Source organism: Melospiza melodia, chromosome 26, assembly GCF_035770615.1.
Source record: "Melospiza melodia melodia isolate bMelMel2 chromosome 26, bMelMel2.pri, whole genome shotgun sequence".
Taxonomy (NCBI): domain Eukaryota; kingdom Metazoa; phylum Chordata; class Aves; order Passeriformes; family Passerellidae; genus Melospiza; species Melospiza melodia.
In genome coordinates this window covers 3,797,382-3,821,405 of record NC_086219.1, presented here as the reverse complement: position 1 = coordinate 3,821,405, position 24,024 = coordinate 3,797,382, and the positions used below count along the sequence as shown (strand labels likewise).

The window sequence follows — 24,024 nt, the reverse complement described above, 5'->3', positions numbered from 1 at the left end:
CAGGGCACAATCCACCTTTGGCTCCAGCAGCAGGAGGAATCACCTGATAGATTTTCCCTGCACCTGGTTTCTATGATTCAAGGCTTTGGATTACAAAGAAGTGAGGAAGGAAATGTTGCACAGATCACATTTGATTATCATTTCTTTCAGCTGATGGCACTGGTGCCACAGAGGGGGGTGAGAGCAAACTGGAACCTCATTGTTACACCCCAGCCTGCACACTTTTCACAGGCACTTATTTATGAACAGCCTGAAAACCTGGGGCATTTATCTTCTGGTAATTTCCTCCCAAAGCAGGTGACCAGACAGACACAATGCCTGCCCCACAGTGACCAGAGCAGGTGCTTGCTGTGACTTATTTGCTCACCTGCAGGCAGCCTCCTGCTGTGTGCTGGATTGGCTTCTGCAGAGCACACAAGCAAACCCTCCCTTAAAACACTCTGCAAACTCTTTCCCTTGGATTTCGCCCCCTTTCTTAACCTCCCCATTTCCAGACAATACAGAAAGTGGGAAACACAGCACCTATAAATCCAGGTTATATCCAGCATCCCAGGGATACTCTCAGACTCTCTTGCACCTCATGGGATCTGGGGATGTTTCCAAGCAGCTCTCCTTAGCCACACACAGTTGGCTTCAGGAGGGTTGTTTATAGTCACTGGCAGTTCCACAAACACCCATGATTTAGTTCTCCAAATATTTGTCTCCCATGAAAGTCGGGAACCTCTCAATTTTACAAGAGTTGTTACAAGTCAGACAAAAGCTATTAATAAAGTGTGAAACCTACAATATCCCCCAAGGGGGATGGAAAAAGAAATCAGCGCTGGAAGGAAAGATCAAGTGCTGCTCCAGTGACAGATGGTGCTCCACAAAAGGTCAACCCTTGGCTCATTCTGCTGCTCATTATTTATTAACAATCTTTCTGACATTGGCATTACTGCAAGAGTCCAGCGTTATGCAGATAATAAAATGCTATTTTACAGTCCAAGGTCTCCTGCAGGTACAGCAAAAAGTTTGCAAAGTGATTTCAGTGTTGCAGGGCACTTTTGAGGATGCCTGTGCCAGGAGAGCACAGCCAGCCTGGGAAGTGGAGATGAAATGGAAAAGTTTCATGGCTCACGTGCCTGGCCTCTCACTTAACCAGAGTTTTCACCACTATTTCCTACATGTGAAAAACACCAATCACTTGTTTTTAAAATTTTAAAAGTTTAATAGTAATAAAATGCTTATTAAAATAGTAATACAGATAGAGTAATAATAATTTGGAGAAACTGAATTAGGACAATATGAGAGAATAAAGATAGAGTTATGGACAGTCCAGGTACCTTTTCTGGGCAGCAGGAGCCCAAAAAAGGATCCACATCAATAGAGGATTAACCCTTAAAAGCAACAGCCTGTTGCACATTCATACACCTCATACATGATGCATAAATTCCACTCAAATACAGGATTCTGTCTGGTCATCATCAACTTCTTCCTTCTAATCCTAACAGCACCTTCAAGGCAGGAAGAAGTTCATTTCTTCTGATAAGAAGGCAATAAATTCTTTTTCTCTGAAAGATTTAGGTGTCCTGGGGCTGCTATCTGGTGTGAATGCCTCATTCCTTTCTTTAAAAAATCCCACTGACATAGTTCTTACTTTAACTACAAAAGTTACCTTTTAATTACAAGACTACATTTATCATATTATTAAAATGGTAATACAGCACTACTAATCAATACACCAAAATACATATTGTAAATATCCACATATAGCCATATAATATTCACTTTTCACACCACATCTCACTCAGAACAAGCCAGCCAAGGTCAGGTATGGCACAGTTTCCACCAGCCACAACACTGCTACAAACTGCCCAGCCCAAGAGAATCCAGAAAGATCCCACTAGCAAAATAAGAGACATTTCCATTGGAATGAGCCCTCTACTGCCTCTGAGGAATGATCAGCATAAGTATGATTATATCAATAAAAACATCATAAAAAGTAGTCGGGCAGAGATAAGTTTATGACTAATTATGAACAGCATGTCATGCCCTGACTCCTTGTAAAATAAAATATAATCTATTTTTACTATCTGCTCCCATGACTTCCAGATAACAGACATGTTTACTTCCAAGGTTGTACCTTGCTTAACATGTCAAGAGTTTCAACCCCATGCAGAGAAACCACCAAAGGCTCCTGCATCCCACAGAACTCACGGGAGCATGACTGTGTCTGATGCCCCTTAATGTGGCTTATCAGTAAATATCAACTGAAGTTCATTGTAGACCCAGGTTAAGTTCTACATATACACCTACAGGATTTATGCAGTCCCAAAATATTTAGGATATTTAGGGTTTTTATCCAAGAACAACAGGAGCAAGCACCAGCAAAAAATAAATGCAAATCAGGTATTGATGTTGGCAGCAGTTTGGGAATGAGAGCTACGAGCAGGGTGGGGATTCACATCAGCGACTCCAGCACACAACCACTTCATTCACTCTGACAAATTCAAAATGGTGATTTAACATTTGCACTGTAGACGCAGACAAAAGACCTGCAGAAATCTCCCACCCAGACCCAGAGGGAGCTGTGGCTGTGCCTCTGTGTGTGATACACCCACTGTGATTGACTCTGGAACAATGACACAGTGCTGGCAGCCAACACACATTTCCTGACCCAGTGCTCTCCTAACAGAAGCCCTGCTTTGTATCATCCAAATATCCAAATTGTTTTACTAAAACAAAATCAGATCACTTGATCAGGAATGGAAAAAATCTTTCATATTCTCCCTATATTAAACTCCAGCAATTTTCAGCAGTTTGAATTTATGCCTGTGAAAAGTTTAATGAACTTTCAAAGGATTCCAGGGAAGGAGGGAGTAGTGGCAGGCATTACCTCTGGGAACTGGTCCTCATGTAGAGAAAGGGTGAAACGAGGAATGAAAAGAAGCAGAGGGTCCCTTGGGCAACTCAGGAAGTGGCCCAAGGTGTAACAAGATGAATGACAATCCCTAATAGAGCTCCCTAATGGAGCAATAGCCATGGGACATTCCCCTCACTGTGAGCTTTCTGGAGCCTGGGTTCTGCTGACTGTGAGCACAAATGTGTATAAATAAACAAAGAGCACACTGGCAATGATGTTAAATGATGCTTTGTATAATTATCACTATTCTGTGGTACCATTAACAGGCAAAAGCACAGAATCTTAATGACCAGGTTCTCATGGCAGCCTGGATTTGTTGTCTGACACCACGTGGCTGTAAAACCTCCCCATGAACACAGCTGCTGATGGCACAGGACCCACAGGCAGAAAGCAAGAGGCTGTTTTAGCAACAGACAACCCATTTTGTGCATGAAACCAGCAGAGTCTTACTGCTGGAACCTGAAGTGAGGCTTTCTCCATTTACCTAACAACCTGACAAAACCCAGGCTCTGGTGCAGCAGCTCTGTATTCTCTGCCCTGTGTGGGAATTCCAGTCCAGTGAGGGCCAGGATGCTCATGGACCAGGATGTTTGTGGCCAGGGCCTGCATAATCCTGCTGACCAGGTGCTGTCTTAGATATTAAGAGTTCTAGTATCATTATAGTGCAAGGATTCCATACCACCAGAGCCTCCTACCTCCTTCGTGTCTCCCACAGGCAGCTCCTCTGGGCACTGACTCCTCTTGGTCCTTGCAGCAGCCATCAGACTCCAGCTCCCACCAATCCACCCTTTTATACCACTGTTCTTATTGGCCACAGGTGTTGCCTGTTATCATCCAGCCTGCTCCTGATCGTTAGTAATTGGTTCCAGCTGCAGCTCGTTGGGGATAAGATCACATTCTACATTACCCTCATTTACCCATCCTGTGTCCCCCTACAACCAGGGGCTTTCCAGTGCCTCTGCCCTTATTTCACCTCTAACAACAAATCCAGGTATTTCAGAGTTCTTGAGATTCATGTGAGTGACTTGAAAGCTTCTCCACCGAGGCCAAGAGCTTCAGGCCAAATGTTTGAAGGTTTGTGTGGGCAGACTGCACACCACTCCTTGTTACAAGAGAAGCAGCAGCAGGACTGGACTAAGCCAGTGCTGAAGCACCTTCCTTACAACAGAGGACACTCTGTACATCATGTAACTCTTAATGAAACTGAGCCAGAACCACAACACAACCCCTACACAGCTCCAAGGCACAAAGACTTGGTATTTTATTTCTCAGCTGTATACCTACCACTTAACTCTGAAAAATATTACTTATAACAGATGATTCCTAAAAGCAAAGTTTGGAATTTTATTACGCCTCTGGGCTAGATTGGCTGATCTTTGAAGAAATAGGGTTGTACCCTTTTCATTTGATATCCACAGGACAATATTTTAGCAGTGAGAGAGGTCAAAAGAAACAGATCCATGGGGCTCTTGGCACGTGATGCATGTTCAGCCAGCCAGGGCAGCACTGCCAGGCTCAAAGGGCACCACACAGCCTTAATAACACAACACTCTGGAATGTGATGGATTATCCCCACCAAAGTGGGAAGATACCATCCAAAAGGCCATGAAGCAGATGGAGCATGTGAAAAACACTCAGAAATGCAGAAAAAAAAAAAAAAAAAAGAAAAAAAAGAGAAAGTAGTGCAGGAAGGAATCCCTGTGACACCACACTCATTAGCAGTGACACAGAGACTTCTTAACCTCAATAATCAAACGTCCCTTCCCATTTTACAGAGCATGCAGATTATAATAACCACTTCTGCTATCACTGCTGTGTTTTATCTTCACTTTGCTGTGTAAGCCACTACAATTATCCCTTTCAGAGCTTCATTTACTCCCTAGAGAAGGCAGGACACCCGGGCAGAGATAGCCAAGATGGTCAGGGTGTGGAGGAGCTGCTGGACACTGACCAAACTGCCCAGGGCTGGCAGGTAACACCTGGGGACCGTGCTGGTGGAGAGGGGGCAGAAGGATCCCTCAGCTGTTCTGAGCCCACCCCAGTTGGCTCCATCTTTAACACTTTACAGCCTTGAAAATGTCACTGCATCTTCAGGAAGGAAACGGCTTTTTGAGAGGTCATTTAGCTGAGGTCAAAACAAACTGCTGTTTTAAACCCCCATTCATTTACACTTTTATTTCCCTACCAATCCCTAATTTCTTTCTGTCCAAGACCAGGTCTCTGCAGGCTGTCCTTGGGTGCAAGGGCATGTGGTGCTGGAACTGCAGCAGGACCAGCCAGGGACACCAGGGAGCAGCATGCTGGGCTTTTCCCTTCCCTTCTCCCTTTGTCTCCCTTCTCCCTTCCCTTCTCCCTTTGTCTCCCTTCTCCCTTCCCTTCTTCCTTTGTCTCCTTTCTCCTTTCCCTTCTTTCCCTTCCCTTCTTCCTTTGTCTCCTTTCTCCTTTCCCTTCTTTCCCTTCCCTTCTCCCTCTGTCCCCTTTCTCCCTTCCCTTCCCTTCTTTCCCTTCCTTTCTCCCTTTTTCCCAGCCAGCCATGATTTCTGAGCTGCCTTCCTCCTCTGCCAGAGGACCTGGGGCCTTTTCTGCATTTGGAACAGGAGAAACCTTCCCGCAGGCAAAATCAACATGGACAACTGAAACAGTTTGGAATTGCTATGTATTGAAAATTAACTTCTATTTTAACTACAATTTAATCCATACTTTTCTTTGGTAAATGTGCCGATAGGTGTTTGCTGCTTGCAGATTGTCACGCTAAGCAAAACATCAAGTCAATTTGTTTTAAAAGAAATTGATTTGAGAGCATTAGATTCATCAGCATTCCCTTTTTCCAACTGAAAAACAGGGTCTGAGTAATGACTCAATATTCTACCCCAAATCAAATCTTTAGTTTAACTTTTTTAAGCACCTGATTAGCTTTTTAAAGCAACCCATGGCTGTTGGGACACTGCCCATCCATCACCACGGCACTTTTCCCATCAACCCACTGCTGAAATGTTCCTAGGCAGGAACTCTGCAGACAAAGCTGTTTGTCCTGAGCAGACCTGCATCAGCTCCAGTGAGCAGATCCATCAGCCCAAAGTGCCTGCAGAGTGCCAAAGCTGAGCTTCCTCCTAAATCACACCACGCCATGTCCTGCTTGGAGAGCAGGCTCTACTGGCACTCCAGCTGCTGGGTTGTGAAAAATGAGTATTTTATGATTGGATTTTTGCAAATATTAAAATGAATATTATATGTGTTATGTTAGAAAGTTAGTCTGTATTAATTTTCTTAAGTAGTGTGTTATATATACATAACATATATGTTATATATATGTTATATATATAGTTTAGGTTTTAACGTAGTGTTAAATTAGAAACTATGCTATGTGAGATACTTTTTTTTAAAAAGAGGACTCACACTGAGATAGCAGCCACAGGACACCTGAATCTGTCAGAGAAAGAGAATTCATTGCTCTCTTATCAGGAAAAATGAACTTCTTCCTGCTTTGCTCAGCCCTGAAGATGCTGTCAGGATTCAGAGGAAGAAGCTGACACTGCCCAGACAGAATCCTGTGTTTGAATGGAATTTATGCATCATGGATGAGGTGTATGACTATGCAACAGGCTGTTGCTTTTAAGGGTTAATCCTCTGTTAACGTGGGTCCTTTTTCGGGCTTATGCTGCCCAGAAAGAGGTACCCAGACTGTCTGTAACTCTTTGTTTTTATTGTCTCATATTGTCCTAAATCCTAATTGTTCAAATTTCTATTACTCTAATTATATCACTACTTTTATAATAGCGATATTATATATATGTTTTTAAAATTTTAAAAGTTTAATAGTAATAAAATGGTTCTTTTTATAACCATTTTATTACTATTAAACTTTTAAAATTTTAAAAACAAGCGATTGGCGTTTTTCCCATGGGTGATGAGAAGTGCTGACATCTCTGCCTCCAGAGCCCCTGGTAGAGCCTGCAATGAGGGCAGCTCTGAAATTCAGCTGTGCCACCCCAGCAGCAGGAGCAGGGAAGGTATCCCCACCCTCAGGCTGTCCCTGCTCCCACCAGCAGCAGCTGCTTCCCAACAAACACTTTGCAAGGGTATTTTTCAAGGTTTGGAAGAGCTGCCTCCTGGGAAGGTCAGGTGAGGATGAAGAGGCTCCCCTGGGGAATCTGGCTGCTCCCTCTGTACCGTGTGGCACGTGGCCATCGCCCTGTGCTGCACGTCCTGTCCCAGGGAGGGCACTGGCAGCCCCCACTGCCCATTGCAGGGCACAGGCACTGCCCTCTGAGTGCAAAGCACCTCTTCAGCTGTGGGACCAGGCAGGTGCTCCCACCACGAGGCAGGAATTGTTGGGAAGGATGAAAGTTTGATAAGAAAGTCTCACAGATGTGCATGCTTAGCAGAAAGATTTTTAAATGTAGACTCTGATGAATGAATAGAGATGGAAGCAAGTTTTGATATAGAAGAAAAGAATTGCTGAGCCAGTCTTACTGGATAACCAAGGAGGCAAAGGGTGTGTTAGTTAGAAGGGGTTTTTATGGCTTAGAGCAAAGGATAAACCCACCTCAAACAAGATGTTTTTACCAAGCAGAAATAAGCACAGGCAAACAAGGCAGCAAATGTGGCAAGTAGAAAAAAGGTTTCAGAATTTTCCAGTGCAAGAAAACTGAAAAACAACTTCTAGCTTAAACTATAATGTACTAACTTTTAGTGATTGGAGAACAGTAACACGAATATGGTCATTACAGTAGTTATGATAGGCTGTAGGTAATAGTTAAGGTATAGATTGGTTCTGCTGTATTAAGATGCTCAGAAAAGTATATAATGCATTGGAACCAAAACCAAAGGGTCTCCAGGCAGCTGGAGCTCAGAGCTGTAGGCACAGCTCTGTTACCCATGACCCTGCACTGCTGTAACATCTTGGATACAATAAACTGCATTTTGGAGAGCCACCTGGAGTACCACATCCCTCATTTAGGCTCTTACAAGGAATGATACCAAAACTGCTTCCCTGGGCACCACAGCCTCCCCTGCCAGACCCCCCAGTACCAAACTGCCATGAGGGTGTTCATGGAGATGAACCAGCTTTCCACTGTAAATGTTTGGATAAATACTCTTAAAGCTTATATACTTTTCTTAATTTTGCTTTTTAAAACAACAATATTAGAGGTCTCCCTTTCGGCATGAAACAAAGAAATGTGACTTTCCACTTCCCACTCATTCCATGCTGACATTGCTGAAAATTCTATTTTTAAATAGAATTTCTTTCTGATGATGTATATTGGCAATCAAACGCAGGCACAGCATGGTTTTCTGACAAGTTAAAATTCTATGGTATTTTCTCCTAAATAGTCTTATGTACTGATTACTTAGAAGAGTGAATTCCCTGCAAAGCTGTACCCAGGCACTCAGTTTTTGCTCCAGCTGATAAATGTAAGCAATAAAAATATGTTCCATTCTACAGCAGTGCCTATTAAAATGTAAACACCACTGGAAGATTTTGAGCAGGCTACAGAAATGCTTTATTCAAAAGCAAAAGGCTGTCTGAGGCTGCCAGAACCTGGCACAGAGCATCCATTCGCCTTCCACCAGTCACTGGGACAGTGCCACAGGGGTCACACTGGGAGCACTGGTGCTGGGGCTTTCCCTGCTCAGCCTACAGAAATCAGGAGCTGCCATGGGAGCAGGAATGAGTTTGATGGGTGCACAGCACCCCGTGTTCTGCTGGGCTGGTGGGAGAACCATGGCAGCAGGAGCTTCCTGTGGCGTTGTGATTTCAGGGTTTACCTCAGAACCTCGGGTCCCTCCCCTGATAATTCCCTCCCAGGTGTGTCAGTCACCTCTCCTTTCCCCTCCCAGCACTGTCTGTCAGTCCTGGCATTCCAGAAGGGATTGGCAGATCCAAAGGATGCCCTCTACCCCTGGGGGGCACTGGGCCATCCAGGTGTCCTTTGTCCCTTGTACCTGGTTGGTGGCTCCCTACCCCTTCCCTGCCCCTCTCCCTGGGGTTAAAGGAGCAGCAACCACAGGATCAGGGAATTCTGTTGGAGCTGGTGCTGCATTCAGAGCCTGAGGGCCAGAATAAAGCTCTGCATCCAAACCTTCCACCAGAACCAACTCCTTTCCTTCATCATCGCCTTAAAGCTTCTCCACAGAGGGAAACCCGAGGAGCAGCCCCTGTTATGGGGGGAAACTCCATCCCAGCACCACCAGAGCTCCTGCAGGCCTGGACTGCCTCCACATGCCCAGCTGCAGCACCCAGCCAGCCAAAAGTGTCTGTGGGGTGAAACACCACACACCCACAGCCAAAAGTGTCTGTGGGGTGAAACACCACACACCCAGCCAGCCCAAAGTGTCTGTGGGGTGGAACACCACACACCCAGCCAGCCAAAAATGGGGTGAAACACCACACACCCAGCCAGCCCAAAGTGTCTGTGGGGTGAAACACCACACACCCACAGCCAAAAGTGTCTGTGGGGTGAAACACCACACACCCAGCCAGCCAAAAGTGTCTCTGGGGTGAAAACACCACAGTTGCCGCTATTTGGTTCAGCAGCAAGGGTCAGAAAAGCTCAGACACATCCCATCTGCAATATTGGTAATATTTCAATGGCTTCCCCTTGGCCATGCTCAAAAGAAGCCCCTGGAAGAGCTGTGGGGAAGCAAATGTGTCCCATGTTGAGAGAAACTTTCCTACTCTGAGGTCAGAGGTGCATCTACAGCCTGCATGAAACAAGATGCTGATGAATCGAAATTCAAAATGTCCCTCATGAATAATTCATTGAATGCGTTCGAGCAAGCTATAGCAGTGTAAATATATGTAGGGCTACAAACAGATATGTATATATGCAAATTAACAAAGGAATGGCTCAAGTTACCCACATGGAAAAATCCCAGTGACCTGAGGATGTTTGCTTCATATGGCTCAGACACATCAAACTGTAACTAAAGAAACAGCCTGAAATTTATCAAACCATGGCGTGAAGCCATCCTTGTACCATTCACTCACAACATAACAAATCCTCCTAATTTATTTATATTTGGTTTTTTCCTTAACTCAAGTTTTACTCTCCAAACCCATCATCTCTGCCACCCCAAATGAAGTCCCCACGTCACCAGGAGCCATCAGCTCAGCACCACCTCATCCACCCTTGGCAGTGAAATTCCATGAATAACCATTACCATGGTAGGCCAGTAAGGGCATTAAACCCCTGGAATTCATATAAACAACACAAGAACATAAATGACAGCCATAGGTGCAGGGTCCATCGATCATCCCCTTCTCCCTCACAGCAAGAAATGTGGGATCACATTAAAAATAGAACAGACACCTGCAACTAGACGGGTATTTATACAGAATATTGTGACAACTGTCATTTCACATTAGTCAGCAAGATCCCACAGGACTTGGAGAAGTATTAACTGTGCTGCATTTTTTTTTTTCTGGCAAAAATATAATAAAATTCACTTTCTTGATGGTTTCCTGGTGGGGATTGCTCCTCTCCCTGAAGTCATTCATGAAATAAGGATGCACCTCCAAGAGCCTGGATAGAAAACACTTTACCTAGGCACCAGAGTATGGAGGGGGCGTTGTGATTCTTCACTTGGGACTCATCCATATTTTTCACAGTGTTTTGATGACACCAAACTCAAAAAATGACCAGAGATGACCCAAAGTCAAGGCAGACCCAATGCATGATGGTTATTTGATTAATAATTTGAATTATGACCCCCAAATTGTGAAGATCAGAGAAGGACTATGCACTCCAAAGAGCCCATTTATTGAACAAGTTCCTGAAAGATCTGAAGGAGGAAAATTCCAAATTCCAGAGTCAGAGGTACAGAGGCACTTCTGTTTACTTACAATAACAAAAATGCTTTGCCCATACACGTGAAGCATTTCAAGGTCTTGCTTGTCTTGCCTGAGCCTCATGCAATAAAAATAGGACTTTTGTGAAGGTCCTAGACGCTCCTTTTATTTGGTGAAAGACATTTACATCACTAGCAGCAAAATGTATCCTCAACAGCAATGTAGTTCCTGTCAAAAAACACACCGTGCCCTACATTTCACCATCATCCCAGTTAATCATTTATACACTGTGCAGAGGCACGTGGTGCTCACTGAGAAACACCAAGGCCCACTGAGTGTCCCAAAGAACACTCAGCAAGGTGAACAAGGACAGAGGAAGAAATACCTTGGATACAACCTCTGATGGACAGGGCTGGAGAGACAAGAGATGATGGACAAGGAGACAGAACTGGAAGGGACAAAGGGAACTGGAGAAACAAGGGGGAAATCAGGACAAGAACATGACAACAAGGCAAAACTCAAAAAACTTTATGGTGAAGGAGAGGGTCTTGAAAGAGATGGAGAAAGGGCCAAGATGCCACCAAGGGGTTCCAAAGAAAAGGTGGCAGAATTGGGATGGCAGACAAAGAGAGTGCTGAGTGCATTCAAAAAACTTTATGGTGAAAAAGAGGGTCTTGAAACAGATGTAGAAAGGACCAATGGGTTCCAAAGAAAAGGTGACAGGATTGGGATGGCAGACAGAGTGCTGAGTGCACCAGTGGCTCAAGGGGAGCCACTGGAAGGTGAAGGGCATCATCAGAGCACAGGAAGGCTTTCAGCAGCTGAAGGGAACAGGGGAACGTCTGTAATCTTCAGGAAAGAGCCACAAAAATCTTGTTTTAGAACAACTCACAAGAGAAGAGGCAGAACTGCCCTGATCAGAACTACCAGGTAAAATGTAACGTGGCACAGTGGAAAGTTGAGAACTGATCTGCCTGTCATTTGATGCCTGCAGAAGCATTTTATAAACACACATTAAAATTCAGGTTCTGTTTCTGAGTGCCTCTCGCTGAGGGAACTGGAGAGGGCACGGCCTTGACTCGTGTCCTGGCTGGTCTCAGGTCCCCAGCTGTGCCAGCTCAGACCTGTGCTCCCAACCAAGGCCATCTGTCAGTGGCCTCTGACACCCCAGCTCTCCCCAGCCTTGTCCCTGTGCCCAGGGCATCTGGGCTTGTTTGTACCAACAACGCTCGTGTTGAAGCACAGCCTGTCACACAGCTCCCTGTCATCTGGGCTGGGAATTGGCTCAAAGACTGGCTCAACCACGCTTCCCTTCCACCCCATCAGTGGCTGGTCCAACCCCAAAGTCATCACCTGCCCAGCAGAGAGGGACAGGCCACCTGTCCCAGACCCTGCAGGGCCTGGAGGAACCTGCCATGGCACTCTCAGCCAGGTGGAACACATCCAGCTGTGGCTCCTAAAACAGAGCCAGAATGGCCATACACAAAATGTTTGACCAGTGCAAGTGATCAGCCCCTTGGAGCATCATTCCCAAGCCTGCAGCAAGCTCTCCACCTTTGCATCATGACCAACATCTTTTTTGGAAGATAAAGGCATAACAACTGAATTCAGGCATCAGCAGGTGGGATTTTCCAATGTGTGCTGTGCAGGCCAGATGATCCTGATGCCTTAAGTTTTAGCTTTCATATTATCCATTAGTATATAACTCTGAATTCCATATAAAGTGTTAGCAGGTTCTCCTCACAGTTTATTTAGATAAAACAATCCTTTTCCAGCCTCAGAACCAAGGACAATGTTGTAGCTTCAGGGCCAAAATGCGTAAACAACAGCGAATTGAGGAGAGCAATCTGGGAGGATGGGACTGCATAACCTGAAGCTGTAATCAGACAATTAATCCCAATATGTAAATGGACCAAAAGTTATAAAAGTGTGAAAACTTGTGACCCACTGTCTATTTTGGGTGTAGCCTCAGTCAGGCTCTTGTACTGCCCAAGGTGTATCCTTGGAAGGCATTTTAATAAATCTACTTTATCCCTTTAGCACTGTCTAGCCTCTGTTCTAGGGAGCCTCTCAAGGCATCAATCCCAGCTGTTCCTCTTGACCTTGCAATCTCTGTTTTAATTAGTGTGTCCTCCAGGTTACAGAATATCAAGGATATCAAGGAGCATTACAGCTAATGATCTCGTACTTGGGGGTTTTCCTCCCACCATGGATTTTCAACAACTGTTACATATTTTTCTTTGATTTTGATAATCCAATGTTAAAATCACGACCTATCCCCCATCCACTTCAGATTTTGTTTGTTAATCAAGAGTTGAGCAATTTCAAAGATGTTTTTATAATTCAAACACTGGGAGGTTGCACACTAAGCTGATCCTTTGATATCTGAAAAGTTCTCCAATGCCAACCTCACAGTTTTAATCTTCCTGATATTGCAGGTGATCTAGTTGATCTAGTTGACAGATGATTCTGATTAAATGAGCTTTTTAAATGAGCTTTTTTTTTTTTTAAATGAGCTCTCTCCAGTTCTCAAAAATATATAAAATATTTACAGATGTGATACAATGAACTTTATGTTCTTCTTCTGCTTAGAGCAACACTTGGTGCACAGGTGCTGACATTTCTTAGTCATTAAAGAAACTAAACCTAAAATTCTTTAAAACTATTTTATTCAATATTCTATTGGGGTTTTCTTGTAACAGCAGTTACTGCACAGCTCTCATAGGTTATATACAAGAAGAGTTATTTTTGTGGATAAAAGACAACAAGAAGTCAATAATCTTTGGCAGACAGCCTTCATTGTTTTGCTAGCACAAGCGCATCCAACTGCTGATGACCCTTAATGTTTCCCTGCTATTGTTTTCTGCTATAAAATGGAAGATCTAATACATGCTGAAGGTCAGTCCCCACCAAAGACTGAATCAGAGATAGCCTTCATAAACTCATGTTGGCTTGGCTCATGTTGGAACATGTTTTGTCACCAACATATATAAAGTATGTTGGGTAATTGCTGCTGGAACTCAACATGTGCTGTATCTCATCTAGGAGATGCAATTTACTGGCTGTATTCCAGTAAAATAACTTTATGGCTTTCTGTCATGATAAATAACTGTTAATAGCATAATGGAATTAATATTTACTTTGAAGCTATGCTGTCTATTCAAATAAAGTTGCTATATTTAGAATCATCCCCATGCTGCTGGGCTTTTAAATGCTGAGAATTGACAAGACAACAGGCAAATATTAAATTCCAGTTCCCTCCAGCCATTAATAAACCTTTTGATTTTGGGTTTGTGATTGAAACCCTTCTGTCTATTTTATACAGCTATGATAGTTCAAGAAGTGTTGATTTAAATGTGGGACAGATGAGGCAGGAAGGGATTTTGGGGTCTGGGAGCTCCCTCTGCCTGCCCTAAGGATGGAGACAGTGAAGGATGGGGGGTCTGGACCACCAGGCTTGGAGCTAAGGACAGAAACCTCTCTAAGTGTTCACAGGAAAGTTCATGATTTAACACACAAAAATTTATCATGTTTTTGTCATTATAAATGTACTTTTTATAATTCCAACAAGGAAAGGTTAAAGAGACACTGAAATCTAACCATATCTCTTCTTCCCGGGAATAAGGGAAGTACACAGAAGGCAGGAAAGGAGATGGCATTCCACCTTTTAAAGCTGAAAACCATGCTTCCTTTTAGGAGGAAAATGCTAAAATAAATTGTCCTGGCTATGGTAGGACATTACAGACACAATGGAAACCTGCCTGCAGGAACAACAGTGAGCCTGACCAGCAGAAGGACAAGGAAGGGCCAAGCCATGGTTCCCATCATGCATGCTCAGAAGAAGTGCAGCAGGAGGATTAGGCAGTGCAGCAGAGTCACAGGCGTTGCAAATCCTCCTCACAGTGTTCCAGCACGCTCGTGTCACCTCATCTTGCTTTTATTCAAAATTTCTTCATGGCAACAAGCACACAAAAAACTGCAGGCAAAGTGTAACCATCAACAGAAACGCCCACGCAGTATCAGAGCGTGTCTGGGGTCAGACAGAAGGCAGAATCTTCACAAACATATTTATAGTGCTCTAAGACGCTGCAGTCCTCTGGAGCACAGGGCCTTTTAATGGAAAAACACCACGGATTTGTCGTGGCAGCTGACAAGGAGCCACTCCAGAGCCTGGTGCTGTCCAGCAGGGAGCACAGAGGGAATGCCATGGTGGGGCTGCAGTGGTCAGTGCTGGCCACAGCAAAGAGGGGCTGGGACACCTCCAACATATCCCCTTGTGGAGACCCTAGGAGGGCATTCCCTGGTCTGGGGAGACACAAGAAGCTTCCCTCAAAAAGCTGTCAGACCCCACTGGCTCCTTCCCCTGCTCCTATATCTGTTCCTATATCCCTGAGCCACCTATTCCCTTACTGGCCCTCATCTTTGTACTGCCCCAGGCCCCTTGGGAGACAAAGTGAGACCCTCTGTGTGTGGGTGCTGGGACCTGAACATCTCACTGTATAAAACATCTGTGGATATTTTGCAAAGCTCCTTTTTCCTTCCTTCCTTCCTTCCCCTGGACTACACCAGCAGCAATTCAGACTGCTACACCCCTGCAGAGGCACCCAGACATGCCCCAAGAGCCCTCAGAATTTCCACTGGGACATCACAACCTTTAGTGATTGATTTGCATGCCTGAACTCTTCCCCTTAGAGGAGTTCAGAGCTACTGTAGCTTATTGTGAGAACTCAGGCAAACATTAAACCAAGTGCAGCTCTGCAGTCAGAGGTGACACCGAGCCCTCCCTGGCTCTGTGTCCACGCAGGACAGAGGGACTCCAGCTGCGGGGGGAGCATCGCCACAGCCCCGAGCAAGGCTGCAGCACTGGGATGGGGGTCTGGGGGCCGGCTGGGGCTGTGCAGCCCCCGGAGGGCAGAGGGATCCCTCCCGGAGCCGCTGCTGAGCCCGGCAGCCACGCGATGGCAGCAGAAATGTGGGAACACCGGAGCGCAGGAGCATCACCCACCGCTCCGAGGAAAAGGGATTCCGCAAAGAACAGGCAACTGCTACACGCGAGACAGCGTCTGCCACGGGCTTAGGACAAGCAGAGAGTAGAGAAACAGTTTTTCTCCCCGAAACACAGTAACTCGCTCTTAGTGCATTCCTGGTATTACCAACAGGGTCACTGGGGCTCCCCTGCTGCAGCACAGACACAGCACAGCCCTGTCCCCCGCGGCAGCTTCACTGTGACCTACAGCACACACAGCAGGACCCAGGCTCAGCTCCTGCCCCTCACTGATTCCTGGCTCAGATCCCGGCTGGGAACCAAGAGAATCCCGGCTGGGAACCAAGAGAGCCCCTTGCTGCTGGCACTGCCAAGCCCTCCCTGCTCCCCTCTTCCTTTTCACCCCACCCCAGGGTAACAGTGGGCAATTAATGCTTTTTACATCCAGAACGTGTCCAAACCCCATCTAATTAATCCTTATTCCTTGCCTATAAAGGGAAGTAAATAACATCCTACAAAGGTGTGGCTAATCCAAACATGTCAGATGTACCCACACTCTAAAATCCCCTCTTGAAAGTTCTGTGTCTGTGTTGCTGCCTGGGGAAAACACCAGACTGTGTTTAGGAGCTCCAGCACCTTCAAACCTTCAAACAAGACTCTGCTCTCCCTCCCCACGCACACCTTGGTGAGCAACATCCCACTTTCCAACAGGGACTCATGAAATTAAAATGTTTAATGCACTCCTGATGCACACAGAATACAGCAAACAAGGTTTGCCCTCCTGCCCAACACACAGAGAAAGAAATAAATAAAGAGGAGCTCACTGAAAGCCAGGCAGGGAAGGCAGAGCCGCGAGGTTCCTCCCTTGCCATGGCAGCCCTTATCTCCGTCACAGCCCACAATGCAATTAAAGATTACAAGGCACATGCTGCTCCAGCATCTGGATCCTCTGTGCAGGCACAGGGATCCCTACAGAACCAGGAAACCTCTTCATCTTGTGAGGAATGGCAGGGATTCTCCTCACAGCACGGCTCCCACTGACCCCTCTCCAGGCACCACTTCCAGGACAGACATTGTCTGGAGTTCATATTTGTCCACATAAGCACAGAAAGAAACTGAGTGGTCAAAATGGTACATGCTGACCACCAACTCTGGTCCAAAAAGCACTGATGTTTATTTTGCTTACATTATAAACCCAGGGATAAAGTCTGTACCAGTACCCCTCCATCCCCAGCCCAGTCCCCAGCACGTTAAACCCAGACCACAGAGCCAGCAATCCAATCTCCATATATTTTATTCTCAATATATTTCATTTCTGGCCACCAATCTTTAGATCTCCTATTGGATTTTGTTTTCATAAATGGATTTTCCCACAGAGCTGGCAGAAAATAGATTTAATTTCGAATTTCTCTAAACGGAAATAGTCAATATAAATGTCAATGTGTGTTTGTGCCATGCAGTTGGTGAGGCAACACAAGCCTCACATTTCACAGGGATTCAGGGGCCTGCCAGTGTGTCTTGTGTCTGTATACTTGTTCTAATGCTTTCCTTCATAAGGATGACTAAAAGTATGTGTGTGTATATATATATATTTATTAAAATTTTGGTTTTGCTGTTTTGTTTTGCGGATGCAAAAAGCAGTAGAACGTCTAGCACTGCTTTGCAGGCAAGTCAAGAGGCAAAATTCAATGTCAGCAGAGGATTTTGCAGACTGACATCCCCACAGACCCATCACAGAATGGTCTGGATTGAATCAAGGACACCCTGCCATGGCAGGGACACTTCCACTACTGCAGGTCCTTGGTTCCCTCTCTCCCCCCAGCACAGGATGTAGTTGCAGCACCAATTACTCAACAAAATTCCAATCTATCCTGATGTTAATGTCATTAGTCCACAGAGATCCTTTTGGAATCATTTACATCAAAACTGTCTTTTTACATCCTAAATGAAAAATGCTCAGACTTCAGTGAATGGGATTTGAATTACAGCCCTACCACATGTGGCTCAGCTTTATTCACGCTATTTATTAAACAGGGGAAAAATGATGATGCAGTCAATTACAGAGCAATTACCTGAGAGCTGCTGCAAACCTGTTGCCTTGCACTGCAGGGACAGTGGTTGTCCTTGATTTGGGCAGAATTTGCCTACAGGGCACCTGCCAGGCAGAGCATCTCAAGGCCCTGATCTCAGCCTGAATTTTCATCCTGAGACACCCAGATACTAGGAAAACTTCTACTGATGAAGTTAAATAAACCATGACAATTAAAGGATTAGGAATGTTATGGGTCTTGTGAAGAAAAATATCTTCTGGACATGCATTAGGAAAAGAAGCCAAAACTCAAGAGAATTTGCTGTGACTTGATGTTACTGCAGGAGAATACATCAGGGCCCTGATATACAAAAGGATTATTGATATGTATGTTCCCTTCTGGAGAGACTCCCAGGAGATTCATTCTGGATTTAACAATAATCCATACTCCCCTTCAGAAATGGCAAAACAACGCTCCCATTTCCCAGGACTGCCTCCAACACAGGAATCATTAAGATGCCATCACAACTCTGCATTCCAGGTGCCATAAACACCAGCTGCAACAGGAATAAATCCCAACCACAGCTCATGAGCTGAGTCAACACCTCCACAATTCTGCACAAGCACCTGCCTGTGGTGCCCACTGTGGAGAGGTGCACACAGCAAAGGTGAGTGTGCCCCAGAAAAAATGGGGAGATGCTGTTGGTCCCTAATGAGCTACAGAGGATTAAGACAGAGGCTGGTTATGAAGAGGATCAGTGAAATCTCAGGACAATGATATTTGCAGCAATGATGAAGAAGATGAAAGTGCCCCTCCTTGTGAGCAGTTTCTCCCTTGTTCAGGGCCACCTGTTTGTGTTAATGAATGCACACATGTGTGTCATATTTCCAGAAAGCCTCTCGCATTAAACTCTCCTTTCTCCTCCAAAGCCATTCCACAGTATTTCTCTGAAATGCATTAAGCAGGCTGAGTGAACAATGTGATCCTAATTAGTTTGCAAACTACACAGCTCACCTCTGAGGGTGAGCAAAGCCCACGTAAATTAAAGTGAATTGCAGAGAATTGGCTCAGGCTGCCCAAGGAATCCCTCTCCAGATTAGGGCTGCTCCAAAGTGCCACCTCCACCTCCCACCCTCCCATGACAACTGAGCAGATTTCACCCACGACAGCAGTGAAGAGAGAGATGTAAAACCACTCTGCAGCTCAGCATTCCATGGTGGATATTTTGCACAATGCAGAGGAGCCCATTTACCAAAAGCAAAACTCTGGTCCTTCACAGGTGGCCCAGGCTGCAGGGGTCACTGATGCTGTCCCCACTCTGGTGACCCAGGGTGAGCACAGGGACACTGCCAAAACCCAAATGCTACAAAACCCGTGTGAAGTTTTGATGGTGATGTCCCAGGGTTTATGCAGTAATTGAATAATCTAAAATTTTCATTCCTGTCCTCGTGGACTAATCTGCAATAGTGTTAAGGGACTGTTATGATATTAATTAAATACAAGTCCTGCATACAAAATTGATACTTCGCATCTCCATCTCCACAAGGGAGTTTCTCTCTTAATAAGACTGAAATCAAGTTTTACTTTTTTGTTGATTTTTTTTTCTTTTTAAGGAATTCATAAAGATTACCATATTGTACCAAGGTAACAAACACCCAATCTAAAAGAAATTTCAAATACAGAAGCTCTGGTATTGGGACTAGGGGCACAGCTCTGCCCCAGCCTTGGGACAGCCCCTGTCCATAACCCCTTCTCAGGCACTGGGGTTTGGAGAGACTAAAATATCCTCAACACGGGATAAAGAGCAGCTTGATCAGTGTCAACCTTCCAAAACCCAGATGACAAGAGGGAAATTCACTATAAAAACATGACCTCGTTTTAATTTTGGCAGCAATTTACTACAAATTCACGTGAAGGCACAGTTGCGCTCTCCTGGAAAAGTTCACACATAAGAAAAAGCAGAAATGCATCCTCTGAGCCAGGAGCCTGCAAAGCAGAGCAGCACCATCCAGAGTCATGGCAAAGCTATTCCAACACTCTCCTTACTATTATTTATTAGTTAATATTTTTAATTATATGGATTGATTAGGAACACATCACCAGGGATCCTAATTAATTAGAATTTTAAAAAGGATCACAGACCAGAGATTCCACAAAGAATTGCACAAAGAGGTGTATTAAGGGAAAGGCCAAATTAACTTCTCCTTTCTGATTTATCCAGCCTTTTCTAACAGAACTGTGATCAGATTAACCAAGTAATACCCAAACCCCTCCTGTACAGCAATGCTAACCAAGGCAACAGCTTGAGGATTTCAGGCCATTTTCATTTAACATCCGCTTGGTTAAGTAGTTTATTCCTCCTAATCCATATTTATTTAAATGAGTCAAAGTAGTTTATTCCTTATTTATGTCCTAAATTTGCTTTAGCTGCCTCACCCATGCTCACCAAATCCTTCTACAGGGTTCTGATAGACATCAACATCCCTCGGGACGCAGACTTTTTGTTTCAAAAATTTATTTTTCTATTTACCCAAAACTTGGAAAGACAAAGGAGCCATCACACTGACAACACTCAGGAAGGAATTAATTATTAAACCTTCTAATACAAATCCCTGTTCAGGACTGGCTGGTCAGTGGTTTCCCCTTCCCTGCCTCCGAGCTGCCATTTCCAGAGCAATGTTTGGATGCTATTGATGCTCTTGGCTGTCGGCTCTGCAAGTACTTTTCCATCAGTGCAACAATGATCCCTATTTATCTTCTGGCTGCAAGAGTTGCTGAGATGATCTGGCAGTGCCACAAGGCAGACAGTTATTTCATGCCCTGTTAAACCCTAATGCGGCTAACTACGGTATCACTCCAAATTTGAAAAAAGCCTTTTTTTGTTATTTTAAATCTGCTGCCTACGTGTCCAAGTTGAGAACATTGCTTCCTTTTGAAATGGTATCAGCAACCTAAAGCAAAAATGCTGTCTGTGAAGTAGCAAGGTGTACTGATTGAGTAATTAATTAATAAGGTTAAAACTACATCATTCTGCCCAAGAAACACCTGGAAGTCAAGAGAACAGACAACTTCTGCATCATTCGGAACAGAGACTGGCAGTGACCACCCAGGTGCTGCCTGTAGATGAGAGGGTGCAAGTACCTCCTTGAAGACAGAAAATCAGGTACTAAAGGGCTCTCAAGCTGGAGAAGGATGTAGGAATGAATGGCTAAACTCTGGTACATCCAAATCACAAAGCAAATAGTTCAACACTTATTTTCCTGAGTGGTGAATGTGATCAGCCACAAGGAGGATCCCTGAAAGCTGTGCTTCCTCCAGCTCCAGATGTGCCCATATTTGCTACTTCACAGGAGACACACTTGAGTAAAATAGAAATTAATGGGTTCAGTGCAGGGTTCTTTGAGCTAAACACAATCACCACCACATCCATGCAGTTGGGCACTAAAGGGCTGGATAGCTCCAGCTTTGGAATAACCCCAAGAAAATCCCATTTATTTTCTCATGTGCTCATGTGGCAGCCAAAGGTCATCAACAACATCTTGCTACAGGTAAAGGGACAGCACAGGGTCTGGTGTTCTGAATTGTGAAAGTTTACAGAAGTTAATTAAATCACACTCTGCAAACCCAAAACAAAAACAAGGCACCATTTCTGTGATGATGACTTTTTTTTTTGTGCTTGTCATAATAAAACATTGTTATTGGATGTAAAAATTATGGAACAAAGTTATGCCTCTCTGGTGTAATATAATGCAATCCATTTAATACTATTTTAAACCCCAAAACCTCATTAGAGCAGACAGAATGTAAGAATGACAAATGGGCTGGGAGGAAGCTGGAGCACGAGATGAATTCTGGGCACTCATCCCTTTTCCATTGCTGGCACTGATTTTGGGGATGCTGGGGGAGTTTCAGCTCCACGTGGGGAGAGCAGGGTGCCCCTCACCCCAACAGGAGGGAGGTTCATCCTTGCAAAGCATCAGCCAGACAGGCCTGGAGACACAGGTGAAGCCCTGCCTGTCATGGAAACCCCAATTTCCCCAGCCAGGCTCACAGGCTGTCAAATGTAAAATCAACCCAGCCTGCACAAACACACACCCGGCAGCCTCACGCTCTCCTTGGCCAAAACAACACAGCTGAACACTGCAATTACACATTTTCACAGCTTTGGACCACTTTGGCCCCAAGTTTGGTAGGCAGTGTTGGGAATATAGCCCTGCTGTCTTAGGAATGAGCTGGGCACAGCTCTGCACGTGGGCTTCTGCTACCAGAACAAGTAATTGCTATTTAATAAATATAAAACTTGCATAAATGCACTTGTTATCCACACCTGTGCAAACCTTTAACATCAGAAGTGACCAGAGTGATCAGAACAGCTCTCTCCTCATGCAGATGGAGGTTAAGAAAGAAGAGTGGTGTCAAACAATGACATATTTTAGAACAAATGAGCTTATTCAGAAATAATGCCTCAGGTGCAATGACTTGCATGAATGTGTCTAAGTGGCTGAATACCATCAGCAGAGCAAAGGTTCTCTCAAAACACACATGGATTCTGGGTCAAACTCAACAGAAATCCTTCCCCTGCATACTGCAAGACCAATACTCCATTAGCACACAGAAATTACAGCAATTGCTACCAAAACTTAGCTGAGATTTGTGAGAATAAATTGGAGCCATTCCAGCTGCCATGGTTACAGAGTGCTGTGCAGCCCACCCTGAGGTGTCAGGCTGCCCTTGGGCAGTGCCTGGTACAAAAATTAGAGTTTACCAGAAGATGCTCAGTGTGGAGACACCCTAGAGTCACACAGCCCAGCCAGCAGCCACACAGGTGGGTGCTGAAGCTGTACTCACAGTTTGCTCAAAGGAGTAATAAAGAACAAATATATATGCTGGGGGTGGGGTGAGTTGGGGTTTAACCCCAGACAGCAACTAAGATCTAAACCAGAGGTAAGAGATGGAATTCAGCAAACAGGAGTCATTTTCTGAAGGTGTGGACAGCCTTTGTTGGGTTGAGGTGTCTTGGAGAGCCATCACAGCCCACAGCCAGCCCCACCACGCTCCTACCTCCACTCCTTGCACCTTCAGCTTCATGTGATCCTCTCTGGTGGTCTTCCCGTCTTTCCTTTTTTTCCAGCAATATCCATCTTTCCTGTATTTCACTTTCTTTCTGTTGTACAGGATCATAGAACCATTCTGTGGTCTAAAAGCAAGAAATAGGTTTGGGTTACATAAAGCAACAAAACCAGACCGAAAGTTTCTATGGAACAATGTACCACAGATCAGCAAAAGGCTCCACAGAACAGCAACAGTCAGGATTTGGTGTCAAATAAAATAAATGCTCCCCTTTTACTGCTGCTACCTGGCTGAAGTGATGTCTGCAATCTGCAGACTCTTCTGTGAGGATCTTGTGCCTAATGCAGGAAGAGCCAGTGAAAGGTTAAAGAAAAAAAAGAAAGGAATTCTGATAAAATAGCCAACATTTGCACTGGATGTATTTTGACTGCTACATGCTGAAAATTAGAAGGAAAGAAAATTTAGGGGGAAAAAATGATAGTTGTTACTTAATTACAATTTCTCTCTCTTACTAACACATCAGCAGAATGAGATTCCAACCACCTCTAAGGCTGCACCAGGACACAGATATTGGCTTAAAATGACAATAAACAAGCAAAGCAGAAGGGAAGGATAAAAGCACAAGCTTACACATTGGTTTCACTGCTCTGCTTAGATTAGTGCTAGACAGGGAGTAACCTGCTCCCTTCTGAACACCTGCTCAACTTCAAAGACACAGGAAAACTTCTTCCACTTAAAAACTACCATGGCAATTGGAAATGTCCTTAAAGGCATGGTGATGCCCAGCAGACAGGAGCCACTGTAGTTTGGGTGTAGAGAGATTTTGCTATTTATAAGCCAGATCACAACCGAGGCAAGTCTATTATAACACCAAAAATAACAAATACCCTCCAAGCTGGGAGGCAGTGAGCATTTTTTCCACATACACACAAATATTTATTGCTTGTGGCCAGAAAGCCAAGCCCCATCCTCCCAAACTACAGCTCCTCCTATCCCCCAGGTCCCAGCAGCCTGGACCCAAGGGCTTGGGGAGGCTGCTCCTCCTCATCACCCTGAAAATAAACACTGGGGTGTCAGCACAGCCACAGTATCTGCTTGACAGCACTGGAGATAGTGCATTAATTCAGTGGAGGTATTCTGTATCTCATTTCAGTGTTTATTCTATAAACCCCCAGTCACTGCACGTGGCAGCTTAAACCCTTCTCACATCACCAGAGATTCCCCAGGCACCTTCGGGCTGTGTCCG

General features: G+C 44.8%; 1 protein-coding gene across 6 annotated transcripts in view; it reads right to left on the bottom strand.

Annotated features, from left to right (window-relative positions):
- The window catches only part of CAMTA1 (calmodulin binding transcription activator 1), a 245,427-nt gene that overhangs the window by 139,181 nt on the left and 82,222 nt on the right, over positions 1-24,024 (bottom strand). For all 6 annotated transcript variants that reach the window (XM_063177088.1, XM_063177089.1, XM_063177093.1 and 3 more), the window contains one exon: positions 22,770-22,905. In XM_063177088.1, the coding sequence (XP_063033158.1) occupies positions 22,770-22,905 (136 nt within the window). The remainder of the gene's footprint in view (positions 1-22,769; positions 22,906-24,024) is intronic.